Source organism: Saccopteryx leptura, chromosome 1 (genome assembly GCF_036850995.1).
Source record: "Saccopteryx leptura isolate mSacLep1 chromosome 1, mSacLep1_pri_phased_curated, whole genome shotgun sequence".
Classification (NCBI taxonomy): Eukaryota; Metazoa; Chordata; class Mammalia; order Chiroptera; family Emballonuridae; genus Saccopteryx; species Saccopteryx leptura.
Genome location: NC_089503.1, coordinates 19,605,853 through 19,631,627, shown reverse-complemented (window position 1 = coordinate 19,631,627; position 25,775 = coordinate 19,605,853). Strand labels below are relative to the sequence as shown.

At 58.3% G+C, this 25,775-nt stretch overlaps 1 protein-coding gene across 3 annotated transcripts in view; it reads left to right on the top strand.

Annotated features, from left to right (window-relative positions):
• CD82 (CD82 molecule) overlaps window positions 1-25,505 on the top strand; it is a 52,794-nt gene extending 27,289 nt beyond the window's left edge. For all 3 annotated transcript variants that reach the window (XM_066362911.1, XM_066362926.1, XM_066362918.1), the window contains 8 exons: window positions 1,709-1,790; window positions 5,757-5,829; window positions 9,684-9,808; window positions 9,935-10,009; window positions 20,423-20,524; window positions 23,133-23,336; window positions 23,628-23,711; window positions 24,607-25,505. In XM_066362911.1, coding sequence (XP_066219008.1) covers window positions 1,728-1,790; window positions 5,757-5,829; window positions 9,684-9,808; window positions 9,935-10,009; window positions 20,423-20,524; window positions 23,133-23,336; window positions 23,628-23,711; window positions 24,607-24,684 — 804 coding nt within the window. In that variant the 5' untranslated portion in view covers window positions 1,709-1,727 and the 3' untranslated portion in view covers window positions 24,685-25,505. The remainder of the gene's footprint in view (window positions 1-1,708; window positions 1,791-5,756; window positions 5,830-9,683; window positions 9,809-9,934; window positions 10,010-20,422; window positions 20,525-23,132; window positions 23,337-23,627; window positions 23,712-24,606) is intronic.
• The last annotated feature ends 270 nt before the right edge of the window (window positions 25,506-25,775 follow it).

The window sequence follows — 25,775 nt, the reverse complement described above, 5'->3', positions numbered from 1 at the left end:
TAGCCAGGGTGACTGGAAAATTGTAAACAATCTTGGTAACTGATCAAATGCTTTGCAGTATTGGAGGGGTGGGCGTTCCTGAATGGGCTCCATAGGGTCTATGAACCCCCGGAAATTAATTGCAAAATGTTGTCTATACATGAGTTTTCTGGGAGAGTGTACAACCTTCCCAAATGTTAATAAGTATTGATTAATAACATGGAATCCTATGCAACATGTAAAATTATGTTGTAGCAGAACATTTTCTTTTTCTTTTTGGTTGCAAAACATTGTCACTGAATTGTTCGCTTTTATTTTTTTTTTATTTAGACAATTTTAACGGGGTGACATTGATCAACTAGAGTACATAGATTAAACATCTCCACATCATTTGGACATACGATTATGCTGTATACCCATCACCCAAAGTCAAATCATCCTCCGTCACCTTTTATTACGGATAGAACTTGATAACATTATACTGAGTGAAATAAGTAAATCAGAAAAAGCTAAGAACTGTATGATTCCATACATAGGTGGGACACAAAATTGAGAGTCATGGACATAGATAAGAGTGCAGGGCAAGGGGGATGTTGAGGCAAACACGGGGGAGCAGGGGGGATGCATTCGGGGGGCACTAGAATCTATGTAAACACAATAAATTAAAATCAGTTTTTTAAAAAAGAGTGCAGTGGTTACCAGGGAGAGGGGAAGGGAAGAGAAGGAGGGGGTTGGGGGAGGGGGAGAGACATAAAGAGGGACAAATATAAGGTGACGGAGAACATTTTATCTACATAAAGAGATGGTATGCCCCAACTGGATGGCTCAGTTGCTTAGAGCATTGTCCCGAAGTGCAGAGGTTGCTGGTTCAATCCCCGGTCAGGGCACACACAGGAGCAGATCAATATTCCTGTCTCTCTCTCTCCCTCTCTCCCTACCTTTTTCTCTAAAGTCAATACAATAAACATTAGGAGAGAGAGATGGTATATTGTAGCATGAAAAAAGCAGTCAACAACTCACTTGGTGCAGCGTGAGCACAATTTTGTTTAAAAGCATTTGTTTTACATTCACATGCTGGAGGTATAGCTACTAACATGATGACAGTTTTTATCTCTGGAGCAAGATAAAAATTTCTGTTGAATTTGTGCTTTTCTATGTTTGTTGGCTGGTTCACAATGCATTTTTGTCCCCTTTGTAATGAGAAGGTGGAGGGAGCCTGCGGCCCGTTTTCTGAGGAGCCGGAAGTCTCCTGTTCCCCCAGCGGCCCCGCCACCCCAGCCCCCTAGCCCCAGAGGGGCTCTGAAAGCCTGTGGGACAAGCCACTGGTCTCACCCCTGGGTCTCCAGCAGTCACACACTAACTCCCTGCTTCCTGACTTCCATGACCCGTCCGGGCGAATCTCAGACCCTGAGCTTCTCCCGTATGCCCTCCCTCCTGGTCCGGCCCCAGGGAGTGGGCAGCCCAGACCTTGCCAAGCACCAAGTGGCTGAGGCTACTCGTAGGACCACACTTCCTAGCTGTGTGGCTTTGGGCCAGTCATCTAACCTCTCTGGGCCTCAAGATGCTGTAAAATGGGGCCTCATATTAGTACCTACCTCATGGGGTTGTTGTGAGGGCGAGCTAAGAGGGTTTGGGGCCAGCAGATGGTGCCCATCAGCACCGGATCTCTCTCCTCCCTGCCCCAGCCAGCCCCACCCTGCACTGACCTATCTGCCTTCTGTCTCCACAGGAGCTCCCGGGCCAGCAGAATGGGATCAGCCTGCATCAAAGTCACCAAATATTTTCTCTTCCTCTTCAACTTGCTCTTCTTTGTGAGTATGGCCAGTATCGCTTGACCGTCTCCAGTAGAGACTGTTATCCCCAGGGCCTTCCGGCCTGAGCCCCTCCAGAGAGGCCAGGCCAGAGGACGGTGGTGGCGTGGTTGGCGAGGGCCGGGGCAGACCATTCCAAAAGGAGTTCGGTCAGGTGGTGGGGAGACCCCTGGCCTTCCCAGCTGGCTCCACAGCAGGACCCGGGACTCCTTGCCCAGCCTTCCCCTCCCCTGAGCACTGAGGCTGGAGCTGGGCATGGGAAGGGAAAGGCTTCTGGGCGTCTCCTCAATTCTTGTTATTGAGGAATCAGTGGGGAGAGTCTCTGGGCTCTTCCTTGTCCTGTCCAGACCCCCCACTTTCTCCTACTCCTCCGAGAACTCGCCTGTTACAGTTCCGGATCTCACCTGCCCACCACACTCCCACCCCCAACGTGGAGGCTAGGCCCCGAGCTCCCAGAGGTGGGCCAGAGGAGGCTGGGCTCCGGGCCAGAGTGGAGACACAGTTCCCTTTCCCCAGACCTTCCTGGCAGGCCTCAGCAGGTCCCCAAGCCAGGGGACGCCCAGGTGTAAGTTCTACGCACATCTGGAGCTGGTTTTCCTGGGGCCTTGACTCTCCACTCCGGCCTGGCACTGACTGGCCTGCTTTGGAGTTGCCGGGATGATTGTGTGTGTGAGTGTGTGTGTGTGTGTGTGTGTGTGAGAGAGAGAGAGAGAGAGAGAGGGAATGCGCGCATGAGACCGTGTGTATGAGTGTGCGTATGTGAGGGTGTGTGCGATGAGAGTGGCCTAGAGGGGCCTTCGTGGCCCTCCAGTGGTACCAGGGTGTGGTCTCCCCATGTTGGTTCACCTGATGCTTAAAAAATCAGGTTCTACAATAGGATGTTTATTATCCAATTTTATTTTTAAAAATCGTATACATACATGAATGTTTTTAAAAGGAGAAAAAAATACTCCCAAATGTTAATGTTGGGATTCCTGGAAATTTAGGGTTTATTCTTAATGCCTCTGCATTTTTCAAATTTTCTATAATAGGCATGAATTACTTGTGGGAGAAAAAAAATTGTTTTACAAGTTACATCAGATTATAGAAAGTTTAGAAAATAAAGAATCATTCTAAATTCCTCCTCATAACTGTAACCTAACACACTGATACTTACAAGTGGTTTCCTGGCACATGCACACACATACATGCACACACATGCGTGCACACGTGCACATGGACAGCCCTGGTGCTACCTGCCCTGCCGTTCTGCCCCTGCCTCCAGCACCCCCCCTGCCCCCCTTGAGGACCATGATGAATCCCTGCTGCCGCTGTGACCCTCCATGGAGGACAGCCAGGCCTGGAAGCCACCCCGGGCAGGGCCCGGGCAGCTGGGCTTCCCCAGGGGCTGAGGGTGGTTAAGAGGAGATATGCCCCAGGGTCCCGGTCTTGACGGACAGGTCCCTCCGGGCTGGCCCAGGTCTCTGGAGAGCAGCTGCCCCTGCAGCCAGAGCCAAGCCTTCAGTGGCAGGCAGACGGCTCCCAGGCGGAGGCCCAGCGTCCAGGGCCAGTGAGGACATGGGGTGGGGACGCTGCCAGCCCCGGGGCCCTCCGGATTGGCCAGACGGGTCTGGGCCAGAGTCTCGCTGGTTACAGGGCTTGGGCTCAGGGCTGAGGACGCCTGCCCGTCCCCGCACAGGGAAGGAGGGAGGGAGGCCTTGTGGAGAGGGAGCAGGGCAGATGCTTTTGGCCGAGGTGTCTTTTCCTGTTCCACTAGGCTGCCCTGTGGAGCCAGAGACTGGAAAAGCTTCTCTCCAGCCAGCGCTCCGGGGGCTGGTGTTGGAGGCTTGTCTTCCTCCCAGCTGCTCCGGAGGGCTGGCAGAGCCGGGTGTTAACTCCCTGTGTGCTGGGGCCCAGGCAGCCCCCCAGGATGTGTGTGTGTGTGATGGGGGGGCTTCTGTTTTAGGAAGCCCTGGTGTGTGCCTTCCGTTCACTCGTCACCAGGTGTGCATTCGACCCCTCTTGTGTCCAGACCCTAGGGGGGCGCCAGGAACCCCCTGCACAGTGGAGAGCCGGTCCTCCCGCCCTCCTAGGGCTGTGTCCGGGCGGAGGTGGGCTCTCGTCCAGGATGTACACAAGTGGGTGGGGAAATTGTGCTTCTGGTAGGTGCTGGGAGTGAAGGACGTGGCCCCTAGAAGAGCAGATAAGGCACTTGCCCTTGTCGGGGTGCTCAGCAGAACTACCTGGAGTTTCCCATGGCTGGGAAGAGAGGGGTCCCAGCAGTAGGGACAGGAGTCCGGCGGGGAGGGGGACAGAAGGCGCCTCTCTAGCCACAGGCCGCGCAGCCCGGCACCGTTCTGGCTGTTGTTTTACACATGGTGGGAAGTGGTTACACGATCAGACTTGCTTGGAAAGATCCCTCTGGCTGCCGTGTGTGCTCACACATGCGCACGTGGGCGTGTGAGCATTTTTGCCCGCGCACCCTCCTGACCCCAGACTTCGCAGAAAGTCGCCCCATTGCCTTTCCTCACATGCAGAGGAGCCCCGAGGCTGCTGTTCTGGGGAAGAACGCTGGCTGTCAGGACCCCAGCCCCTGGCTGAGCCCCCGGGGAGATTCTGGTGGGGCTGAGGGTGGTTAATATGAGGTATGTCCCAGGGTCCCAGTCTTGATCCCCAGAGAAAGGGGTACCGTGTTGCCTCCTCCATTCTGATCAGCCACCGGGCCGGGCCTCCTTTCTGGCTGCTCCAGGACCTGGTGGCTGACCCAGCCACGCCCGGCTGTCAGGCTGCAGTCCTCAGACCCACAGAGAAACCGAAAGGACCACACCAGGGACTTCCCTCTGGGTTTCTCTGGGCAACCGAGCGGCTTAGCCGAGCGGTCCAGAATTTTACTCTCTTTGGGATCACATTTGCCCAGAGGGAATTTTCTGCCCTGCTACCCATTCCGTCTTTGGAAGGGTGATTCTCCCCTACAACCCGGCCCCATGAGAGCAGGCGGTGGGTGGGGCAGGGCCTCTGCCTCGTGGGTCCGAGGTGACTGGAATGGGGCAGACCGTGGGCATGAATGCCGGCCCCTGTCCAGCCGCACTGTGTGCTGTGAGGCTCAGAGTGGGGTGGGCACGGGTTCAGGAGTCTTTGGGGACCTAGCTGCCAGGCCCTGTCAAGCTCCCCGCACCTTAGCTGGCTTGGCGGATCACAGCCGGGGTTCCACCTGGGGAGGTGGGTTCGGTTGGGGGCCTGCCCTGATGGAGGGGAGAGGCAGGGGATTCCTGGGCCTGCGCCAGCCACCCCACACTCCTTTGCCTCTCTACTCCTGCACGTACAGTTGGGTTCATGAACTCATTTATTTCCTGAGCCCTTAGCCGCTAGTGTTGGACACAAGTCCCGTGCAACCTTGCCCTGCCCTCCGGGAGCTCACGGTCTAACCTGAGAGTCACACGTGGTAGTGAAGCCCAGCGGAATGCCTATTGAGAGGAGCCTCATAGTGGCTGCCACAGAGTAGAGGCCCCTTACTCTTCCTGGGGGAGTCAACAAGCTCCTGCAGGCGGCGGACTTGAAGCCGAGCTCTGATGTTCAAGTTCATGGAGGGCTCTCCCCGGAGCCTGGCTTGTGTGGGACACTCCCAGCCCCGAGCTGGGCTGGAGTGGGGGCAGTGGGCCAGGAGGTGAGGGTGAGGGTAGCCCTGGCAGGAGGCTATGCCCCGCAGAGCCTGTGGGCCCAGTGTGACCACACGTGGTCATGGGTGGGAAGACTGGAGGCAGAAGGGACTCCCCACAATGGCCCTACTGGCTGGATTGCTGGGGTTCCCTTGGACTTAGGGTTCAGAGCCTGAGGTTACTGATATCCCTGGCTTGGGCAAGGATGGAGGTAGCTCCCTTGTATCCCCCTGGTTTGCACTATACAGACAGCTGGGCAGGGTCCTCTCCCCCACCTGCTCTCAGTGACCTCCCCCCCCATCCCCAGTTGACTGCCTCCTTCTTCTTCCAGATCCTGGGCGGAGTGATCCTGGGCTTCGGGGTGTGGATCCTGGTCGACAGGAGCAGTTTCATCTTTGTCCTGCGTAAGGAGCCCTCCGCTTCCCCTGCCTGGTGGCTCCGGGGTGAGGTGGGGTGGGGAGCCAGGCAGCAGGCAGGGTTGCCCCCGCAAGTACTCAGCCTCAGTGCTGCTGGTCACTTTCTCAGCTGACCTCAGGGCCCTGCCCAGGTCCTGCTGCTGACCTCTGCAGGGGGTTCAGGGTGGAATTTTCTCTCCCTCCCCAAACAAAGTGGCCATTGTCTGGACGACACTGGGGGATGGGGAGGCTATTCTCCCATCCTGGCCCCTTCCCTCAGCCTTGACCTTGAGAAAGCCTCTTACATTCTCAGCCCCTCCGTTTGCCTGGTCAGCAAAACGTGGGCAACAGTCCCTCCCCTTCCCAGTTCAGAGAGATTTAGGGAAGAGCCAGCAATGAGATTGTCTGGTGTCAGTGAGGTGCCTACTGTGTGCCTGGCACTGCCTGGGTGGGTCGGGCACGTGTACTGAGGAGGGAGGCACAGACACAGCTTCTATTGTTCGTGCTCGCAGGGCTCAGCATTTTACATGTATCATTGTCTTAACCCCACACAGCTCTGTGAGGTAGGGGCTGTTCTGGTCCTGCCTCGCAAATGAAGAAATGAGGTCCAAAGAGCTTTTTGTCCCCCGCTCAAGTTCACACTGCTTCTGAGTGATAGGTGTGGGACTTGAGCCCTGATAGCTCTGGTCCTAAGTGCTGCACACGGTGCAAGGGTCACAACACGGAAGCCCCTTCTCTCACTATTTAGAAGCAGGAAGAAAGAAGCCCAAGATGATAAGAGTCATTCCAAATTTACTCACAGTCTCCTCCAGGAAGCCCACCAGGCTTGCTGCACTGACCTCTCATGGATGCTGTATGGTGGGAGGGAATGCAGCACATGGCCCCAAGTAGCATAGTGATGCCACTCCCACCAGTGAGTGTGTTGCCCTTGGCTCACTTCCCCTCCCAGCAGCTGCCGGAGGTAGTAGGTTTGGATTCAGGCCCATGACAGCTGCTTGATTTGAATAAAACAGAACTAGGCAAGGATGGGTGATGGAAGAGCCACACCTGTCACTGTGGCCCCAGGGGGCTAGGCCTTCTCCCTCTTGGAGGGTAAGGGAAGCAAGGACGATTCGCCCTCGAGCCACACGAGATTCAGCTGGGACTGCCAGTCTTTCCTCTTACTGGGGGTCAGCAGACTGCACCTCCATTCTGGGGCGAGGGTTCGAGCTTCCTGTCTTAGCCAGGTGCCCACACTCCCCAGGCCCTCCCAACATGGGCCCATCCTCCTTGGCCCTGACCAGGCTCAGGCTCCCCACTTCCTGGGCCACGGTCCACACCCGGCGGGCACTGCGCCACAGGGCAAAGTCTCTGAGGCCCAGCACATTTCTGCCCTCTGCGCCCTGCCCCGGGGCTCCAGGGACGGCCTGCTACTCCTCCTGCCTCTTTCTGCTTCCTCCTTGTTCAGGTCTGAGAACCTCGGGCGGGCCACACTTCAGAGGCCCCCTGGATGCACCCTGTGTGTTTTCACAGATACCAGGGCCTGGGCCGCACCCCAAGGGGGCTGACTCTATTGGTGTGGGTGGGGCTCTGGAGCACTGTGGTTTTTACAGAGTTCCCCAGGAGGCTCCCAGGTAGCCAGGTTCAGAAACGGCAACCTGATCTGCTAGCCCAGGCACTGTGCTCTTGGGGACACTGAGGCTCGGCAAGGGGGAAAGGCTTGCTAATAGCCACATAGCCAGTAAGGGTCTGAACTTGGAACCCGGGCTCCTGACCTACTATGCGCCAGGCTGCACAACACAGCCCCTTTCTTACCTAATTGAATCCTCACTGCACTTCTATCCACGTTTTACAGTAGAGGAAACTGAAACCCAGGGAGGGAAGTCACGTACTGAGGGTACACAGCTGGAGGGTGGACAGCTGGGATTGAGAACCAGGGGGCACGGCTCCTGAGCCCCCATTTCCTGAACCCCTTGTACTGCAGCGTTCTGTGGGACACCAGGGGTTCACACAATGAACAGAAGCAAGCACAGTGGTTACGAGCACAGGGTCTGAGTACAGACTGCCATGGTTCGAATCCTGGCTCTGCTACCTGTTAGCTGTGTGATCATGAGCAAGTTACTTCACCTGTCTGTACCTCTTCTATAAAATGGAAATAATAGAATGTACCACTTAAGGTTATTGTGAGAAATTAAATGAGAGTTTACAACAACTCCCATATAAGTGACTGTTAAATAATGTTTATAATGATTGTTAAATAACATTTATAATACCATCTAATTCTTATAAATAACATCTTACAGAAGTAGGACTTTGTTCCTTTTCACAGAGAAAGAAACAGAGGCCAGAGAATGGCTTGCGCAGGCTCAGAGGCTGTGCGCAGCAGGGCTGGGATCGACACTCACTTCTCGTGCTCCCTTATAGCCCTCAGTTTGGGCCCCTTGCCCCTCCTCTCATTAGTACCTGCTCGGCCCAGTAAGAGCAAGATGTTTCTGCCACACACAGTGATGGGTCACCCTGGAATATTCACTGGTCCTTCCTAAGTCAGTTGCTCAGGTCGAGGCCTGCCTGCGACCCTGGGCGAGGACAGATCCTGGTTCTGCGAAAGGTTCTGAGAAACTGAGACCCCAAAGCTTGGCTGGTCTCCCAGTGGAACGGCCTCAGTTGGGGTCTTAGCCCTGGGCCTTGCCTGGTGGCTACGTTGGCAGCCTCTCGGCCTCTCTGGGTCTTGAGGCCCTTAGGGAGGAATCAGGATGTGACTCCACCCTCATGGGGCTGCTGTGGGAGTTAAGCAGGGTGATTCGGATAAAGGGCCTCGTAGGGGCTGGCGCCCAGTGGGTGTCCAGGCAGTGCCAGTTCCTTTGTTCTCGGAGTCACTGCTGGGAGGACTTGTTGGAACCCAAACTCAGGAAGTCCAGGAAGGGTAAAATCTGTCGGCTTCTGCTGCCCACGTGGGTTGCCGAGAGCCAGGGCCGCGATGGGCTGGCTGGAAAGGAAGCCCCGCCCTCCCCCAGCGGGGCTCTGCCCGGACTCCTGGGAGCTCCGGAGAGGAGCCGGGCTGAGGCAGCCCTGCCCTGGCACCCCGAGAGTGGGGGAGAGGGCCAGGGCTCTTCCTGCGCTCCAGAACATTCCGTCTGCCACCAGGAAGTGGAGCTGGGTCAGGCCCTCTTCCCTCCCACACCCCAGCTTTGTAGTCATGCCTCAAGGATGCCAACACCGCCGTGGTGGCCTCTCCCATGTCCCGTGGGGGGCAGGCCTGTGTTCTCCCTGCTGAGGGTCGGCTGTGCCAGCCCGACTGCGCCCGAGTCCTGGCGGAAGCACAGTCTCTTTGTGATGGTCCCGGGACTCTGTGTCCTGGGGAGGCTCCTCGGATCGCTGGGCCCCGGGCTGCTCTCCAGCCTCTGAGAGCGTCCCTCCCTGGCCGCCTCCCTCCCGAGTGCTGGCGCTGGCCTGGAGTGCGCTAGCAGCCCCCTGCCCTGGCCCTCCCGGTGTGTCATGGCCTCGGGGTGGAGTGTAACCCATGCCAACAGGCTGGAGGTGAGCATGAGCTTTGCCCAGTGTGATCTGTTGGGCTTCTTGGGAAATACTGGTCAAGGGCCCACAGGCGAGGAAATTTGTAAAATACAGTCTTTTCAATCCTGGCCAGGGCTGAGGAGATACAGTAGAGCAGGGATGAGGTGGAGGATAGACCGAGGGAAGCACATCCCGCTTCCAAAGGGGTGAGAAGCAGGTTCCTTGCTGGGGGGCGGGGGGGCTGACCCAGCACCCCGACTCCAAGGAGGGCATTTGGGAGCAGTCCCAGACCGTTGAGCCCTGTGCCCGATTCCGACTTCATGAGAGGGAGACAGCCAGGCTGATCAAACACCCTTCCTTCCACCCCCCAGAGAACTCCTCCAGCTCGCTCAATGTGGGGGCCTACGTCTTCATCGGCGTGGGGACTGTCACCATGCTCATGGGCTTCCTGGGCTGTGTGGGCGCTGTGAACGAGGTCCGCTGCCTGCTGGGGCTGGTAAGTGGGCCCTCCCCGCTGCTGCCCAGCCCCTGAGCCCGGCGCTGGCCCGACCTGGGTGGGGAGCGTCTGGGAGTGGGACCTGGTGGGGACTCCCAGCTGACTCTGCCTGCTCTGTGTCCCCAGTACTTTGTCTTCCTCCTCCTGATCCTCATCGCCCAGGTGGCTGCTGGTGTCCTCTTCTATTTCAACATAGACAAGGTAAGCCTGCCCTCCTCCCTGTCCCCAGCCTGCACTGGACCGGCCACAATGTGGCCTGGCCTGGGGGGTGGCGCGTAGACAAGAAGCCTCAGTTGTCACAGACAAACCCAATAGGTACAGGGCAGCCTGCCTGTGATTAAATGAACGGTTAGACGGGAAGGCAGTGTCCGTGGCTGGAGTCACTCCTGGGCCTGGATCCACTCCACCCTGCCACCTTCCAGCTGGGTGGCCAGTGCGCACAAGCCGCTTGCCTCTCTGCCTGTTTCACCTTCTGTAAACTGGGGACAGTCATGAGACTGAACCCTTTGGGCTTCTGCGAGGGTTCAGTGAGATGACGTTAGTAGGACACTTAGCACAGTGCTTGGCATGGGAAGGCCTCGATAAATGTTTATGATTCTTATTATAGTTGAGGCACCTTAGCAAGTATTAAATCCATGCCGCTCATCCACAGGGCGTAAAAACATTGGTCCTGTGGCAGAGGGATGGTGCTCAGCTTTGAGGAATAGACAATTAGGCTGACTGTGGCTTAAAATCTGAGGACAGTTGTGGACATGACAAGAAGTCATGTTGGGAAGCTCAGGAGACCATGGTTCTGGCTGTCTCTTCGGCATCCTCATCTCGAAGGCTTTTCGACACCATGCCACTGGCCTCATGGTGCCAGGGTGGCTGCCGCAGCACCATCTTGTACCGCTGTGGCCGGAAGAGAGGGAAGGGGGCCATGCCAGCCACAGCACCCCTTTTATCAGAGAACAAGCCCTGCAAAAGTCTCCCCCAGACTGGGTCACAAAGGCACCCCTGGCGTTAAGTGCGGCTGAGAAAGCATCTCACTTCCAGACTCTAAAGACGGAGGCACAGGGAGCTGGGAATGGCTGCTGGGTGAGCCAGTCATGGTGATTGTCGTAGTTATTTATGGAGCACCTACTGTGTGCACATGGTATCTTCTAGAAGCTTTACACACATTGTCTCATCCTCACAACAGCTCTGTGTGGTAAGTGTGATGTTGTCAGACAGGGAAACAGATGCTCAGAAAGATTAACAGCAATGCCATCAACATTAGTAACAATAGCCTCCGCCATCCTTACGTTGGTTCAGCGCACACCACATCCTGGGTACAGTGGTGGCCACTTTACAGCCATCCTCTCGCTGATCTACATTGTGCTCTCCCAAGACGCTGTGAGAATCCTAGCCCTACAGGTGGGGCGAGGGCACCCAGCTGGGCACTGGCCAGACCAGTGAGAGCCCAGGCCCCCCGTGGGCCGGCTGAGCCGGGGGAACTGCCCTCCTCCAGCGCTACAGTTCTTGTCCACGGAGCAGGTGGCGGGGCTGGCAGCCAGGTGGGCTCCTGCATTTTACCACCTGAAGGTCAAGTTGCCTCAGATCCTTCTTAGAAGGAAGCTGAGAAAAAATTGTGCCGTCAACAACTAACACTTAGAACAAGCCTGGAACTAAATGCTGTGCTCGTGTTGCATTTAATATCTGGCTCTCGCAGAAGTTCTGTGCGGTCATGGATAGGAACACCCACTTCTTCAGAGGTGAAGGCTGAGGCACGGAGAGGTTAAGCAGCTCGGCCAAAGGTCACAGAGCTAGTAAATGGCAGGGCTGAGATTCGAGCCCCAGCAGCCTGGCGTCTGGGCTCATGCCCGTGAAATCCTCACTGTGGTGGTTCCTACCTGCGTCTGCCTTACTGAGGGACAGTCCACACCCAGGCTCTTTTCCAGGAGACTAGGACCTGACTTCTAACATCGGCACAGGGTGCCTAAAATCAAAACGAGAGAGATTGGAATGCACACCTACACAGAGGAAGACCATTGTTCCTGCGGCCACGGGACAAGATTCTCACAGAGCTGAGGGCTAACTTGAACACGGAGCTTCCTGTCAGCCAAGGCAAAAGGGGAAATACAGTTTCCGTAGATGAAAGAAAGTCTTGCTTGGCTGTCACACAGGAAGCAATGCTTAGTGCAGGGACACTCCTTTTTCAGAGAAAGGGTTATAGGCTCAGCACCCGGCACTTCTCTGGAACCCGGTCAGTTGTACATTCAGTCAGGGCAGACAGGAACGGGGCTCCAGTGAGCTGGGCCCTGTGACTCAGACGCTGGTCAGTACTGCAGGGGTGTTGGGAAGTTGACTTCCTCACCCCTGTGTGTTTCCCCATCTCATGGTAATAAAGATGGTGCCCATCTGTGGACACCAACCACGTACCAGGAACTCACTTAGTAACTTGACACACGTTTCCGTGTTACAAGCATTTCCACTTAAAGAAACTGAGGCCCCGCAAAGCAAAGTGATGTTCCCCACAGTCACACTCAGTTCAGAGGTGTCAGAGTGGAGATTCCACCCTGCTCCCTCTGACGCAGGGCCCGCGCCTCCCTCTACCCCACGCTGCGCCCGACAGCGTGGTGAGATCCCTGTGTGCCTGGTGGCCAGGAGCTACACCTCAGAGCAGTCCCACAGCCCCAGGCAGGGCTGGCGTGGACGGTCCCCTCTCCCGACTCCAGCCTAGGCTCTGTCCCTTGGACCCACTGTCCCTTCTTTGCCTCCCTGGCCCCAGCCCCCTCACCTTGGCCCTCCTCCTCTTCTAGAAGGCAGGGGGGCATTTTCTGGCTTTTCTGGGGTAGTTCTGGCGCCACTCTATCGCCCAAGTTGGAACGAATGATTTATTTCTTCTTCCCCAGCACATTGTAAATCCCGGTGGAAGACTAAACATGCCCTCGATGGTGTTTATTCCTGCAGATGGGGCCCAGCTGGGGAGGGGGTCTGTGGGAGCCTGAAGGGAATGGCCTGTGGAGAGGCAGTGGGCCCCTCTTCTCCCCTCCCCAGGCCTCCTGGGCAGGTAGGAGGGACGGAGTCCCTGGGCTTTCCACGGAGTGGTCTGCAGGCGGCCAGCTGTCTTTCCTGCCCCCCACTCTCAGCAGCCACTGTTGCCAGGCCAGCAACCAGGGGTAGCTGGGTCCTCGGGCAAGGCATGTGGCCCCTCCACTATAAATCGAGGAGAATAAACCTGCCTGGCCCCCATACCCCACTACGAGCACCGACAGCAACACATTTATAAAATACAGAGTGGTTGGGACCCTGGCTGGCTGGCTGAGCGGTAGAGCGTCAGCCCGGCATGTGGAAGTCCCAGGTTCAATTGCTGGCCTGGGCACACTGGAGAAGCGCTTGTCTGCTTCTCCATCCTTCCCCCTCTCCTTTCTCTTTATCTCTCTCTCTTTCTCGCCACCCCCCACCCCAGCCAAGGCTCCATTGGAGCAGTTTGCCTGGGCGCTGAGGATGGCTCTATGGCCTCTGCCTCAGGCACTAGAGTGGCTCTGGTTGCAACATAGCAACACCCCAGATGGGCAGAGCATCGCCCCCTGGTGGCGGATGGATCCTGGTCGGGTGCATGCAGGAGTCTGTCTCTCTGCCTCCCTGCTTCTCACTTCTGAAAAATACAAAAAAAAAAAAAAAAGGCAGCCTGACCAGGCGGTGGCGCAGTGGATAGAGAGTCAGACTGGGATGCCGAGAACCCAGGTTCAAGACCCCGAGGTGCCAGTTTGAACGCGGGCTCATCTGGTTTGAGCAAAAGCTCACCAGCTTGGACCCAAGGTCACTGGCTCGAGCAAGGAGTCACTCGGTCTGCTGAAGGCCCATGATCAAGGCACATATGAGAAAGCAATCAATGAACAACTAAGGTGTCGCAACGAAAAACTAATGATTGATGCTTCTCATCTCTCCATTCCTGTCTGTCTGTCCCTGTCTGTCCTCTCTCTGACTCTCTCTCCATCTCTGTAAAAAAAAAAAAAAAAAAAAAAAAAAAAATTTACAAGAAATAAAGTCAGCATTAAAAAACAAAAATACAGAGTGGTTGGTCAAGGGCCTGCACTCTAGAATCCAGCTGCTCATATTGACCTCCTGCACTGAGACCCTCAGCAAGTGACTTAGCCTCTCTGGGCCTCGGTTGCCTCACTTGTCAAATAGCAGTAATCATACAGGTACACTTGTCTCTTGTCTGCAATTCTTTTTTTTTTTTTTTTTTACAGAGACAGAGAGATAGTCAGAGAGAGGGATAGATAGGGACAGACAGACAGGAACAGAGAGAAATGAGAAGCATCAATCATCAGTTTTTCATTGCTACACCTTAGTTGTTCATTGATTGCTTTCTCATATGTACCTTGACCGGGGGGCTACAACAGACTGAGTAACCCCTTGCTCAAGCCAGCGCCCTTGGGTCCAAGCTGGTGAGCTTTGCTCAAACCAGATGAGCCTGCGCTCAAACTGGCGACTTCGAGGGTCTCGAACCTGGGTCCTTCCGCATCCCAGTCCGACGATCTATCCACTGCACCACCACCTGGTCTGGCTTGTCTGCAATTCTAAAAGCCAAAACCACTTTGAAACTCTCCCCCAAAAGTTTGTGATTCATTTAGTGGCAAAATGGACCTGAATGGAAGTGAGACTCTTTGTGGCCTTTGTGTAAGCTATTCAGGTGTCCCTCGGGAAATGTGGATGGGAGAGAATTCGGGCTGTGACACATACCCTGATCCCTTCGTAAAACTGGAAAACTTCTCAGTGCCAGAGTACATGGGCCCCAAGGGCCACCTTATAGCGCTGTGGCGAGGATGTAAAGCGTCGACATATGGGAAGGGCATAGTGTCGTTCTGGCCTAGAGCAGACGTTTGCTGGCATCATGGCAAGTGTTACTGTTATTGTCACCATTATTAACTTCATTGATGCCCAGTAAGGGCTCAATAAATGGCAGCTGTTCCTGTTGTTGTCAGTACCAATATTAGTATTAGCAAGGGATGTGGGAACAGGAAGTGTGGTCGAGGCTCCCCTGGCTGCTTCCTCGTGTTTATCCAGCCTCCGCTGAGTGGGCAAAGGGCAGATCAGGGGTCCCGGGGCCCTGTGATCTCGGGTGGGCTCTGCCACTGATCGCTGTGTTTCCTCTGATAATATCCAGCCTCCGCTGAGGGGGCAAAGGGCAGATCAGGGGTCCAGGGGCCCTGTGATCTCGGGTGGGCTCTGCCACTGATCGCTGTGTTTCCTCTGACAAGTCACTCAGCCTCTCTGAGTCTCAGGGGACCTCTTGGCCCGCTCCGAGCTCTGACGGTCTGGGATTGTGACTTGTCCTCTGCAGGCAGTGGAGGGTGGGAGGGGTCGGGAGGAGGGAAGTGAGCTGATACTCACCCAGGGCAGCATTCCTGGGATGTGCTGGGCCCGGGGCTTGTGCACTCACTGTCCACAGTGCTAGCCCGGCCCCCGACGACCTGCACAGGCGAGGCTGCCAGCACTCGGAGGGGTGATATAGGGCTCAGCGGGAGGCCTGGGGGCTGAGAGCTTGCAGGGGAAGGGGCTCACATGGTCTAGGTGGGAGCTGGGGGTGTGGGGTGGTGACAGTGTCTGAGCTGACCGCTGTTCCCCAGAAAGGGTAGGAGAGTTGTGACTCTCTCTCCCACCTGTGAAGCCCAAACTTGGCACTGCCCACACGTCCTGAGGTGCAGTGGGACAGGCTCCGTAAGGACAGTGTGCGTCTGAGATGTCTGCTTGCTTAGACAAAAACTCCTGTCCCACTGGCTTGGAGGCAGCTGAAGCCAGGACAGGGAGAGTGACCCTTCTCATCCCACTGGGGACAGGAGAAGTGTCCACGGTCTCCTTCCGAAAAGGGGTCATGGGCAGAAATGGAGCCAAGACTTATAAGCACCTGCTGGGTGCCGGGCTGCATGGATGGCGGCTCCAGTGCAGGCCCTGCCCTCAGGAGCTCACGGGGTGACGGGGTAGGGTGGGGGGCATGGCGGCTCCGGTACAGGCCCTGCCCTCAGGAGGTCACGGGGTGACGGGGTAGGGGGCATGGTGGCTCCAGTGCAGGCCCTGCCCTCAGGAGCTCACGGGGTGACGGGGCGGGGGGCATGGCGGCCCCAGTACAGGCCCTGCCCTCAGGAGCTCACGGGGTGACGGGGCGGGGGGGCATGGTGGCTCCGGTACAGGCCCTGCCCTCAGGAGCTCACGGGGTGACAGGGTAGGGTGGGGGGCATGGCGGCTCCGGTACAGGCCCTGCCCTCAGGAGCTCACGGGGTGACGGGGCGGGGGGCATGGTGGCCCCGGTACAGGCCCTGCCCTCAGGAGCTCACGGGGTGACAGGGTAAGGTGGGGGGCATGGTGGCTCCGGTACAGGCCCTGCCCTCAGGAGCTCACGGGGTAACAGGGTAAGGTGGGGGGCATGGTGGCCCCGGTACAGGCCCTGCCCTCAGGAGCTCACGGGGTAACAGGGTAGGGTGGGGGGCATGGTGGCCCCGGTACAGGCCCTGCCCTCAGGAGCTCACAGGGTGACGGGGCGGGGGGCATGGCGGCCCCGGTACAGGCCCTGCCCTCAGGAGCTCACGGGGTGACGGGGCGGGGGGCATGGTGGCCCCGGTACAGGCCCTGCCCTCAGGAGCTCACAGGGTGACGGGGCGGGGGGCATGGCGGCCCCGGTACAGGCCCTGCCCTCAGGAGCTCACGGGGTGACGGGGCGGGGGGCATGGCGGCCCCGGTACAGGCCCTGCCCTCAGGAGCTCACGGGGTGACGGGGCGGGGGGCATGGTGGCCCCGGTACAGGCCCTGCCCTCAGGAGATCACGGGGTGACAGGGTAGGGTGGGGGGGCATGGTGGCTCCGGTACAGGCCCTGCCCTCAGGAGCTCACGGGGTGACGGGGCGGGGGGCATGGCGGCTCCGGTACAGGCCCTGCCCTCAGGAGCTCACGGGGTGACAGGGTAGGGCGGGGGGCATGGCGGGCCTCCTGCTGAACTCCAGGTACCTGGTTGTTTGGATGGCAGTGGACTTTCAGGAAAGTCCTATCAAAGGCAGCATTTAAGCAGGACCTGGGAAAGTATGAGGATTCTTACATTTAAATGATACATTGGACTCTGTTCTCTTCTATTTAACCTCTGTGAAAAGTCACAGCACAAGGTGGAATAAGGCGCAGCATTGGCGGGGAAGGCAGGGAGGTCTCGTCCTGAGGGACAGTGGGATCTCTGGTTGGTGGAGCCTGTGAGTGGCTTGTTGTGGTTAAGATCTCGGGGTTATGGAGCCGCATATGACAGGTGTACGCTTATATCTCTGTACCGGCTAGTTGTGTGATCTTGGGAAGTAGTTCTGACCCCGTGGGCCTATATTTGTCCTTCTGGGAAATGGGAAGAATGTTGTTGGGCAGGACCAGGGCTTGTTTCTTAGGCATGTGACCTGAGCAGACACACAGGGCCCCACACTTAGAAGGATCCTGTGTTTGGTTTGATGCTCTGCTGTGGCTGTTTTGAAATTCTTAATCATTTTTGAACAAGGGCTCAGCGTTTTCCTTTTGCACTGGGCTGTGAATTACACAGTTCTTCCCGGGCGGGACTCCTGGTTGCCGGCAACAGTAACCCAGCTGACAGTAGCCGGCAGGCTGCAGGGCCCGCTGTCCAGGCCTCCGGGGACTGCCACCGGCTCTCTGTCCCTCTCCGCCCTCAGCCCTCTCTCCTCTGCTGGCTGTCTTCTCGGGTGGGCTGCCCCCAGCGGAGCCCAAGGTGGCCACCAGCAAGCAGCTCAGGACCTCCTCCAGTCAGATTAGCGGAGAGAGAGGGCCTACCTGTGTGACCCTGGGACACAGCCTCGTTCCTGAACCACTTGCTCTTCCCAGGATGTGGAAGGCATTAAAGGAACAGCCTCGGTCTTTGCCTGCCTGTAACATCGGGGAAGGGACCGGACAGCGGGGCTTCTTCCGGCCACATGGGTGGATTGAGGGGTGCTGGCCCCTAAGAAAGGAACCGTTATTTCAAGACCAGAGAATGGGTGCGGGGCAGTCAGCAACCACAGAGGCAGCCCCTACAGGGGTGAAGTGGGATGGTGAGCTTCATCTCACTCTGTCTCCTCTTTCCTCCTTGTCTCGGGAACAACCTGGTCGCCAGGGTAACCTCCCTGGGTTCCCAACACAGCCTCATGGGCAGGCGTTGGGATCCCAAGACATCAGCTCTAAGCTGAACCAACCCCTGCAGCCATGGTCCCTGTGGCTCAGCTGTGGGGCTCAGCCACATTCTGGGCTGCAGGATGAGGTGGTGTTTCCATGGAAACCACCCAGTGGCAGCGGAAAGCACGCAGTTTCCATCACCTTCTCATTTCAGGAGGGACTGAAACAGGGAAGTCTGGGCTGCTGTGGCAACCACCCTGGGCTGTAAATAGCGCCTGGGTCGGCGGGGGAAGGCCAGTGAGGAGGATGTGGGAAAGGTGGCTTCCCAAGCAAATACTTCTGGGGACTGCCCCTTTTTCCACGCCTCAGAGACCATCTGCTCTCCTCTCTGGGGGTAGCGCTGGGGCGCAGAGATGCCGGGGCAGGAAGGGCCAAGGTCGGCCCCAGCCGTGTGACGCGGGCAAAACACTTGGCTTCTCGGGGCCCTTCTTAGAAGTGCTCTAACCCACTTCAACATACAGCCATGGGGTTAAAATGCTGATGGAGCTGAATGGGTAAAAAGTTGGGGTTTAGAATCAGATAGGCCCAAGTCCGAACCTCAGCTTTTCTACGTGTGGGCTGTGTGACCTTGAGCAAGTTAATGGACCCCTTGAGCCTCATTTCCTCCATATCTAAAATGAGGGCCTAGGTCAGTACCTAGACCGTAGGTCCGCTCTGAGGAGTAAGGTGAGAGGGCGCACTGGAAGGGCCCAGCACAGCCCAGGCACAGACAAGCGTTCGGTATCGGTACATGTCAGCCACACGTGCCGTTGTGGGTTACTATCTCCAGGAAAGCTTGGCAAGTGGTGGAAAGTAAACAAAAAACAATACGCTTAGAGTTTCATCAAGAGGGAAAGGGGCAGAGCCAGGCCCTGGGGGGCTGTTTCCCCAGGTTCGTGACAGGAGGGTCCAGGAGCCAGGGTCCCCGTCCACCTGGAGGATGTGGTTTCTCTGAAGTGCGTGCGGGCTGCCTGTGGGGACCTGGCGGAAGTCCCACACGCAGGGTCTGGGCCAGGCTCTGAAAGCCCTTGCCTGGAAGCACCTGTCCCTTCCCCCTCACCCCCTTTTCTCAGAAACTGAGAGGCAGGTGTGCAGCTGTCCCCGCGGTGCCCCTGCCCCCTCGGGCCCCTCACCATGGGGTTCCACAGCGACAGGCAGCAAGTGACCACCCCAGCCTGTCCACGCCGGGTGCGGAGAAGAGCCTCAGGCAGGGTCCACAGGAAAGGCCGGGTGGGGCCAGACCGGGCTGGCTCCGGGGCCCCTTCCCACCTGGGGCTGGTCTAGGCTCCGGGCTGGTTTCGGGGCTGCTCCCCCTCGCGTGGGCGGCTTGCTCCTGAAAAGCTGCTGTAGTGGGATGGCTTGTCGGGGCCGCAGGGAAAAGCCCTCCTGGACCGAATCCTTCCGAGCCCCGAGCCCCGAGCCCCGCAGCCCTCGCCTGCCTTGAGTATCAGCGTTTTCTCCGTTTTCTCCGTGGGGTTAGGGAAGAGCAGGGGCATTGCTCTCTTCCTCAGTGAGGGCCTCTGGATTCCTGGGCACGGTGGCTATGGTGGCGACGGCACAGTGGGGACGTGGGTTCTGTGGGGCCCAGGGGCGGGCGGGTGGGTGCCCGGGAAAGCGCACGGGGACGGGGGGCGGGCCCACAGCCGCGGTTACGCGCACGTTCCTGTGTGTGCACGCGCTCCCCCTCGGGCCAGACGTCACCGCCCCCACTCCACGGAGCTAGCCTTCTGGTGGGGGAAGAGATGGGAACTCTGGTGGGGGAAACCCTGGGAACTAATGAGCGTGCGGTGACAAGCCCATGAAAAAAATGCAGGTTATCCTTTGCAGGATATGGAGAGCCTGGGGCGGGTGGGGAGGAGTAGGAAAGGAACAGTATTCAGTAGGGTGGTCTAGGAAAGCCTTTCTGAGGGGGTGACATTTGAGCAGAGCCCTCAAGGAAGTAAAAAAGTGAGTCCTGTTAATAGTTAGGGGAAGAGGATTGTAGTCAGAGGGCACAGTGAGTGCAAAGGCCCTGAGGCAGGAGTGAGTCTAGCACAAAGACAGCAAGGGGATCTGCATAATAGAAGCAGAGGAAGCAGGAACAGGAGAAACAAGGTCTGGGAAGAGCATGGGCCAAGTGGTGCAGGGCCTTGTGGGCCATTGAGAGGGTGTCGGCATTTTTCCTGAGAGCAGCCAGAAGCCTCCGGAAGGTTTTCAGCGGTGACGTGGAAAGATTCCCACTGAAAGGGTCACGCTACTGCCAAGTTCCTACTAGGCTGTAGGGCAGGGGCGGCTGGCCCTCGCTGCCCTGGGCTCAGTGTGCTGACCACCAGGAAGTGCCAGGACAGTGGTTGGGACAAATCGTGAAATGCTTCCGCACCACGAGCATGTCCCCAGGCTCAGGGGCTAGGGTGGGGGGAGGCATTTTCTGTCCATGTGACCAGAGGTGGGGAATGGGTTTCAAGAATTCTGACCTTGATCCCGGCCCTCCTCCATGCAGGTAAAGAAGGAGATGGGCAGCATCGTGACCAAGCTCATTCGGGACTACGAGGACGGACAGGAGGACAGGCTGCAGCAGGGCTGGGACTACGTGCAGGCTGAGGTGAGGCGGGGCCGGGGACAGGGCAGCGGAGGGGCCTGGCCTGTTTGCGTCTGTGTGTCTGGGTCTGGTCGTCCGCGCGCCTGTGCGCACCTGACCGTATGTTAGCAAGCTGGTGCGCGAGTGTGTCCCGGACGGCAGTGGAGGCTCCTGAGCGGCCCCCCTAGCTGCCACCGCAGCCACCACCTTGCCCCTTGCTCAGGGGGCCCAGGCCTTGGAGGCTGTCCCAGGGCTCACGGTGCTCCTACCTGCGGCCAGAGAGCAGGAGGTCCGCTCTCGACCCTCTCGTCTCGAGCCAGGTTGGCGAGCATGGGGAGCTCTGCCCTGGAGGTTAGGAAACCGGGTGCCCAGTCTGAGTGGAGGTGGCTTCTAGGGAGGAGCTTCTGGGAACCTTCTGGGGTGAAGGCAATGTTTTCTTTAAATCTTAATGGTGGTTATGCCGGGTGTGTATATATAAATTACCCAGCCGAATCTGTTCACGTTAGTGTGTGTGTATTCCAACTCATTAAAGTGGGGGGAGCCAGAGACCAGCCGACTGACAGAATAAATGACAACATGACAGACAAACAGACCGACATACTGAACGAATGACCGTCTGACCGGGTGCCCAGCCAGCTTCGGTGAGCCAACCATCACACACACAAGTCGACATCAGCAATGAGGACCCGGCTGCCGCCTCTCTTGCGGCCTCATGCTGTGTGCCCTTGGCCAGGACCTGCCTCCTCTGGGCTGCAGCCTCCCCCTGGATACAACACTACTTAGGACCTGCCGGCACCGGCGGAAAGCAGGAGAGTTTGGAGACGGAAGAGAGACTTTGTCTGAAGACATGGGCACACCATTTTCGGAGCTGTGGACAGGGGAGGGTGGTGTTTCCTGGCCCACGTGCCTCACAGATGTTTCGGTGAGCACCGGATGAGGCAGGTTGGAGGGCCTCTCCCAGCTGGAGGGCTCGGTGCACACAGAAGGATGTTTGCATCACACCTTGAGTTTGACCCGCAACTCCCGAGATGCTCTGCTCAGAGTAGAGGGAGTCGGTGTCCCGGGGTGAACAAGTGCCACCTTTCAAGGAGCCTTGGGGGAGAAGGGAGTCCCTTGGGGGGTGAGGACTATCAGACCGTTGGAGAGAGTTGGCTGGTGGGGGGATCCCTGCAGCTGGCAAGGCCTCTAGATGATCCTGATGTCTGTCAGGTGCTGCTTAGGGTGGTGGCTAAGAGAGCAGACTGTAGTCAGGCTCCTGAGGGCTGGGATGCTAACTCAGCCAGCCCGTCTCTGAGCCTCAGTTTCCTCATCTATAAAGTGGGGCTGTTGATCCACACTCATGTGAGAGGAACTTTGAAAGCCCGTGGCACTTAGGCAGCACTCGCCATGTGGTGATGTTTTATTCGCCATCACAACCGCTGAGATACAGGGTGGGTGGCGACTAGGGACAGGCCTGGCACGAGTCAGGGCAGGAGGCTCTAGAGAGGGCTTCGCCTGATGCGGTAGAAGGGCCAAGGAAAGCTGCCTCGTTTTTCTTGGATGTGGGAGGACCCACGGGTGCCCCTCCAAGGTGCCAGCCGTTCTGCCAGTGAGGAGGCAACCTGGCAATTGCAACATAAAAAAATACAACCTGGACGCCAAGAGGCCCCCAGCATGCTTGGCACGCCCCCTGCTGGCCACGGGGCTGCCTGTCAGGTCTCATCACTAGATGGGCAGGAAGCAGGAGGGTGGCGTGCAGCTCATTGAGCCTGCCCAGGGATCCTAGCGCAGTGCTGTTGCCATCCCGTTCTCCGGGAGGAAACCAGCTCAGAGAAGGGCAGCGATGGGATCTGAACGGAGCCCCACCCCACGCGGCTCTGTCTTCCCAGAGCATTTCCAGCACAGCCCATCCCGAGACCCCAGTCATGGGAGCTCCGACCCAGACTGGGTCCGCAGCCTCTCGGGGTCCCCTCATGAGCCCCACGGAGGCCCCCTTTGGCACACGGAGCCCAGAAAGGCTGTCTTCCCCTCTGGGACCCGAGCACTTTCTCTCCTACAAACACAGAATGGACCGTGTCTCCCTTTCTCACTTCGGCAACCGGGAGGCTCAGAGGCAGATTGCAACTCCCGCACTCAGCACCTAGCAGTGGAGTGGGCTCTCCCGGGCAGTTACTGTGCCCCCCAGACCTGGGCTGGGCGCTCTGCCGGCCTCAGCCCGCTGAGTCCTTGTGAGAGCCCCGGGCGTTAGAAACCTTGTTGCCCCGTTTTGCCGACGAGGAAGCTGAGGTCAGTACTTTGACTGACGCTGAGCAGCTGGTAGACGGCAGAGCTGGGGTTCGAATCCAGCAGCCCGACTCCAGACCCCACGCTGTTAGCCGAGTGCCGTCTGCCCTCCTGCTTGGCCCCTGCACCTATGTCCTGTCTTTCGACTTGACCTTCCCTCCTGTCCAGCTTTATATTTTTTGCTGGTCCTGATTTTTCCTTTTTCCTTTGGTAGTTCTTGGTATGAGATCCTGGAAGCCTCTTTGAATCCTTGGGGCTCACAGAAGCCAAAGTGAAGCTTACACTCGAACCCTGGCAGTGTGGCTGGGACCGGGTGTTCCCACCTGTACCGGGGCAGTGGGCGTGAGCAGCCTGTCCCCTCTTTGCCCAGGGCAAGTGCTGCGGCTGGGTCAGCTTCCATAACTGGACAGAGAACGCCGAGCTCATGAATCGCACCGCTGTCACCTACCCCTGTTCCTGTGAGAATAAGACGGAGGACGACAGCTCCCTCGTGAGGAAGGGCTTTTGTGAGCCTCCCGACGGCAACGTGACCCAGAGTGGCAACAGTCCCGAGGAGTGGCCTGTGTATCAGAAGGTGTGCGGAGGGTTGTGGGGCCAGGGGCGGGGCTCGGGGACGCCTGTGGGTTCGGGGACTCTGGCCCGGGTTCGCCTGGGCTCCCACTCTGCCCTTCCTTCCTTCTTCAGTAGGTTATTCCTGCCTTTGGTCCGTTTGTTCCCTTGTCATTTGTACCTTCATTACGTATTTATTAATATAGCTATTCCAGAAACACACAGACCCCCCTGGGCTGGGGGTGGCCCCTCCTGGTGGTTCTGCGGGACGGAATGAGGTGGCATGAGCATGAGACGGCTGTGCCCTCCCTTGCAGGGCTGCATGGAGACCGTGCAGGCGTGGCTGCAGGACAACCTGGGCATCATCCTGGGCGTGTGCGTGGGCGTTGCCGTCATCGAGGTCTGGGTCCCCTCCCCTCAGCCCTCCCTGTGCTCTGTCCTCCGGAGCTGTCCCTCTGTGCTAATGTCCTGGGGGAGGCTGGGGCCCCGCGGCAAGCCTGGCCTGAGCGCTGTCCCTCTGTGCTGATGTCCTGGGGGAGACTGGGGCCCCGCGGCAAGCCTGGCCTGAGCACTGTCCCTCTGTGCTAATGTCCTGGGGGAGGCTGGGGCCCCGCGGCAAGCCTGGCCTGAGCGCTGTCCCTCTGTGCTGATGTCCTGGGGGAGACTGGGGCCCCGTGGCAGGCCTGGCCCGAGCGCTGTCCCTCTGTGCTGATGTCCTGGGGGAGGCTGGGGCCCCATGGCAAGCCCGGCCTGAGCGCTGTCCCTCTGTGCTGATGTCCTGGGGAGGCTGGGGCCCCATGGCAAGCCTGGCCTGAGCGCTGTCCCTCTGTGCTGATGTCCTGGGGGAGGCTGGGGCCCCGCGGCAGGCCTGGCCTGAGCGCTGTCCCTCTGTGCTGATGTCCTGGGGGAGGCTGGGGCCCCGTGACAAGCCTGGCCTGAGCACTGTCCCTCTGTGCTGATGTCCTGGGGGAGGCTGGGGCCCCATGGCAAGCCCGGCCTGAGCGCTGTCCCTCTGTGCTGATGTCCTGGGGGAGGCTGGGGCCCCGTGGCAGGCCTGGCCCGAGCGCTGTCCCTCTGTGCTGATGTCCTGGGGGAGGCTGGGGCCCCATGGCAAGCCCGGCCTGAGCACTGTCCCTCCCCGCCCCGCTGCCGCCTGCAGCCCAGGCTGGTCCCGAGGCCGCGGCCGAGGGGCCTGTGAATCCCCGTGTGCTGACCCGGACGGCGGGCTGCTGCTCTGGGGCCCCCGGGGGACTGCACAGCCTGGCCCCCTCTGACTCCCACCGTCTCCTCCACAGCTCCTGGGGATGCTCCTGTCCATCTGCCTGTGCCGGCACGTCCATTCTGAAGACTACAGCAAGGTCCCCAAGTACTGAGGCAGCTGCTGTCCCCACCTCCCCGCCTGTCCCCCAACCTCAGGGCTCCGAGGGTTCTCCCTGGTTCCCTCCCCCTGGGCCCGCCTCCCGCCTCACTGCCAGGCCCCTGGTCTGCCCTGTGCTGGCTGGAGGTGGGGGGGCTTTCTGAGGCCTGGACCCTTCTCCCTGCCTTTCTGCCTCCGGCTTTGAGCCCAGCTGTTCGTGGCTCCTCCGCTCACTGACCGCCAGGGTTCTCTGAGCAGCTCAGAGAAGACACTCCCGGCAGCATCTCTGCACAGGCGGGCGAGTTCCTGCCCGCCTTCGGGCTGTATATATTGTCTGGAGTGGTGTAGATAACGCACCCTGGGATGTCAGGGGACTGCCCACTGCGTGGGTCACCTTTTTTTTTTCCACTATGATACTTATACCTTTGGCTTTCATGTTTTCATTAAAGGTTGTGGGGGAGGGTGGGCTTTAGCTGACCTTAGGGGCAGCAGCCCTGCCTCAGGCCTAATCCAGCCCCACCCAGGCAGCTCGGATCTGCCTGCGCCACTTCGGGGGAGCAGGGCCTGGATGAGCTAGGCCGGAGGGGCTGTGTCCTGGCCCAGGGCTGGTTAGGGAGTCAGAGGGGCACATCCTCAGGGGGTGGCACAGCTGGCCCTGCAGGCCCCAGGACCCTGAGCCGTGCAGGGAAGCAGGGAGGGTGCTTCCCCTGTCCTCTGCCTCCTGGGGGTGGATGGGTGGGTTGTGCTTTGTACAGGAATGGGGAGGGCTCGTGCACCGTTCTGTAAAGCATACTGAGATTTGAAGGCTGGTCATTAAAGAGAATTTGTAACAATCTAGCCTGACTTGGGGATGCTGTTTCCCAGGCCATGGGAGGACCAGAGGGAGAACCAGAGGGGGACAGGGCGTGAGTGGAATGGCTGGGTCTGCACGAAAGAGTGGGGGGCACCTCACTGCTGTCCCCAGGGCCGGGAGCCTTGCTCAGCGTCTCCGGCCCCTGTCAGCCTGGTGCCTGCGGAGGGTGGCACCTGGCTCTGGTCCATCTGCCTGGCTCCCGACATGGCTGGAGTTTGATTTGCATATTGAAACAGGTGTAGATTGTCCCTCTA